At 56.5% G+C, this 3,929-nt stretch overlaps 1 protein-coding gene across 1 annotated transcript; it reads right to left on the reverse strand.

Moving 5' to 3' along the window:
• Window positions 1-943: 943 nt before the first annotated feature.
• LOC116465233 (tRNA (guanine-N(7)-)-methyltransferase non-catalytic subunit WDR4-like) lies at window positions 944-2,232 on the reverse strand (the record flags this gene model as incomplete). Its single annotated transcript, XM_032148380.2, has 2 exons — window positions 944-1,056; window positions 2,076-2,232. Coding segments are annotated over 2 exons (270 nt in total), but the record flags the coding sequence as incomplete, so codon positions are not given.
• Window positions 2,233-3,929: the final 1,697 nt, after the last annotated feature.

The following is a 3,929-nucleotide window of genomic DNA, read 5'->3' on the forward strand; positions in this document are numbered from 1 at the left end:
GGGAGGGAGGGAAGGGAAGGGGGGGAGGGAAGGAGCAGTTGAAGTTAATTTTAATACTATGTTTTTATTCAATATATCTAAGTGATGAGGCATTTCCCTAGAAGGGTGAGAAGCGTGTTCCCATCAGCAGAAACCTCCCTCACGTGCCTGGCAAGGCAAGGGAGCTGCAGAGACCCCCCGCAAGAGATGGTGAAGGGGAGGGGCCGGGGGGCTGCAGGCCAGAGAACTCCAGAGCTGGATCACTAGCAAACTACATGCAAGTCAGAATAAGCTATCCTGAGGCACACACCAGTGACTGGCCTTCTTAAACAGGAAACGTTTGCATCCATTCAAAACCAGGAAAACACAGGCAACCTCGGCATTGAATTCCCATCCTCCAATTTCTTCTACTGCCTCAAATAATATATTTTAAAACATTTCAGCCAATTACACTAAGCGCTTTTCCTTTGTATAAATTCTAATGAGCTTTTTGCGTGAGAGAGAAGCAGGCATTCAGAAACACCTCCATATGGGTCCTGGCAGAGATTGCTGCCACGAGACGCCGCCGCCTGGCTGCAGAGGCCGCTTAATTCTTGGACAGCTGAAATCACTAAAGTTCGTCCTGCCCCCAACACACCCACCGCCCACCAGCGAACAACTCCCGGGCATGGTGCAGGGGTCTCCACACTGAGACAGGGGTTTCCCGGAAACAAGCCCTCCCGTTCGGTCACAACCAATGCGAAGTCACCAGCACAGACTACGGGTAACAGTGCAGAGTGAACCCCAACCTTTCGCGGCTTCTGCAGGCAGTACCATGGCACCTGCAGTGACCAAACACCAAGCACGGGGGCTGCTGTCACCCACGTGGGGCCTCGCCAGCTACAACAGCACCTGCTGAGCCACAAGCTGATGCTGTTTTCAACCAGGGCTTCTTTCTGCTGGAGGGGCAGGAAGGGGCACTCACTCTGTGTGCCCCAAGCAGAAGGACTCGATGCTGTGGGGCGCCACGGCCCAGCTGACTCGGATCTTCTCGTCCCGGTCGGCAGTGAGGATGAAGCAGTCATCAGGACTCACAGCCTGCATCACAAGGGGCCAGAAAAGAAAAAGCTGCTCACCTGAGTCTTCCCGAATCAAGTCCCTCATGGAAGCAGGCAGGGAGGCTGCGGCCTGGCCGCCAAGAGGACAGACCAGCGTGGCTCCTCCCCTCCTCCCGTCCCTACGTCTAATCACTGGCCCTCATTCTCCGCCCCCAGAGGGTCCCCGGCCACCTCCAGCCCTCACTCCTCAGCGCTAGAGCAGGCTTCTGGGGTGGGGCAGTGCCACCCCTGCCTGCCCATCTCCCAAACCTCGGCAAATCCAGGCCCCACTCCCATTTCCACCCACCCCAGGCCTGCTGTACCCTCCTGCCCAACATTGGGTTGCCTTCCTTGCCTTCCTGTCCCCACACCCATCTGTCACCAAGTCCCAGTGAGGTTCCCTTGCTACCCCACACTCGCTATTGTTCCTGACTGTCCCTGAGTGCGTCCAATCCCAGCTCCACCACCTGGGCTGTGGGCCTGGGCCCTCTGGTGCTCCAGGTGTCTGTCTGTGACACACGGGGAACACAGAGTGGGGTGACGGGCTGCTGGGACCAGTGCTGAGGTGATGCTCCTACAGCACTTGGCACAGCTCCGGGCCAAGGAGGCGGAGCCAGAGGCTCGTGGCTGCACCTGCTCCTCCCACACCTTCACTTCCAACATGGGGCTACCCTACTGGCCACCTCCTGCCTCACTTGCCTTCTTCGTTCTCCCTGCTGTCTGCTCCACCTTCCTAAATCCTGTTTCCACCACTCCCCTGCTCCCAAATCTGCAGAGGGCTGTCCCTGCTACGGGGGAGCCCCACTCTCCCCACCAAACGCTGGGGCACAGACCGGGCAGACATTGATTCAGCCTGTACCCCACATACCACGTCCCCCACATACTGCGTCTAACAGCATGGACAGGTGCCTGAGCCTTGACAGGGTAGACGTTGACTCAGCGTATGCCCCACGTACCAAGTCCCCCATGTACGGTGTCCCACACCTGCCATGTCCCCCACCTACCACGTCCCCCACCTACCACATCTAACAGCATAGACAGGTGCCCCAGCTCTAGATGGCCACACCCATGTGGCTCCAGCACCGAAAAGGAGTAGACGTCTCCAGACTTGTCGGCCACCAAGACCTTCTCCTCAGAGGCTATGAAGGTCAGGGCTGTACACCTCCTTGCCACGGTCCTAGAAGGCCAGAGAGACACCCCCATTAGCTTCCAGGAGCAGCACATGGTCCTCGACAGCCTGGCAAGCCACGTGGGCGGTGGCAGACACCAGTACCTGGCCATATGCTGTTTTCCAGCTGCTGAAGGCGGTGCCAAAAAAATTAAGCAATGCTAACAACTGGAACAAAGTCAATGCCTTCAACAAATTTACTTTCACAACGTTTTTCTTTAAGAAAATTGCTCCTGGCTGGGTGCAGTGGCTCACACCTGTAATCCCAGCACTTTGGGAGGCCAAGGCAGGTGGATCACGAGGTCAGAAGACCAAGACCATCCTGGCTAACACGGTGAAACCCCGTCTCTACTAAAAATACAAAAAATTAGCCAGGCGTGGTGGCGGGCACCTGTAGTCCCAGCTACTCAGAAGGCTGCGGCAGGAGAATGGCGTGAACCCAGGAGGCAGAGCTTGCAGTGAGCCGAGATCGCACCACCGCACTCCAGCCTGGGCGACAGAGCGAAACTCCATCTCAAAAAAAAAAAAAAGAAAAGAAAAGAAAAGAAAATTGCTCCTGATGGTGGGATCTAGGTGGTGGATAAATGGGTGACAAAATCCTCAACTTTCCTGTGTGTTTGAAAACTGTCATCAAGAAATGGGGGAATGGTTCCATAACCCCAGAGTCTTCATTGTGCATTGAGGGAAGACAACAGCCCTCTCCATAAATGCCAAGTGTGCTGGGGGCCACTGTCAAGGACAAAGGCAGGCACCAGCCTCCAGGGCCCCACCCAGCCTTGCCGTTCCCGACCCACACTGACCCCTGCTGCTCATTCTGCTGCGTCGAACCAGGAGTCTCAGACAGAGAGCCGCGCCCCGTGCCCTGCAGAGGGACGGAGGGGCCCGGCCACTCTTGGGGCAGGACCCAGCCCAGGGCAGCAGCGAGGCAGCACCCTACCCTCCTCGGGAGGAAGCACGGTTATACGGTGTGTGAAAGGACCGCACTCCCCCCAGTCCACATCCAGATCAGCACATCCACGAATCCAACCCTGACCCAGAGTCATGGATGCGCCAGAGTTCCGGATGCAGCACGTTTGCACACTGGTTCAGTAAGAACCAAAGTCACAGTTCGCTCCCTCTCCTTCACCAGGGCTCAGGGCTACACTACTTCCTGGGGCTCACGCTTCCACATCATTTCTACTGGAATCGTCCCATATTTATGTCCTCTCCACAAGGCAGGGACCCATATGTTCTATTTAACATAGATATGAGTTGTAGCACAGCTGCCCACACACGCAGTTAGCCACAGGGCCTCACTGCAGAATGGTAGCCAGCCCTGCTTCCCCACCCCCAGGGCTGTGGCAGCGCACACTGCCCAGTACGCAGCCAACACCAGGCAGACAGGTACAGGGCGCCCGGCTCACTGCGGCTGGAAACGGAGATGGAAGCTTCAGGAACGCTGTCCTCAATGAGGCCCCTACGTTTCTCTCGGGCAGAGGGACTAAAGGACAGAAAAGGGCAGGCAGGACCTTTGGGCCACACCCCAGGCTGGAAGCAGCGTCCGTCCTCCTCTCTCGCAGCTGTGCAGCAGAGCTGCAGAAGGGAGGCAGAAGGGAAGCACAACGGGGTAAACACAGAGAAAACAAGGACAAAGAAAGATAATTACACTCTGGAGCAAGATTAATCCGAATTCTCAGGGTGCGCTGTAATTTAAACAAACAGCCCTG

The sequence above is a fragment of the Hylobates moloch genome, unplaced genomic scaffold, assembly GCF_009828535.3.
Source record: "Hylobates moloch isolate HMO894 unplaced genomic scaffold, HMol_V3 SCAFFOLD_3927, whole genome shotgun sequence".
In the NCBI taxonomy this organism is placed as follows: Eukaryota; Metazoa; Chordata; class Mammalia; order Primates; family Hylobatidae; genus Hylobates; species Hylobates moloch.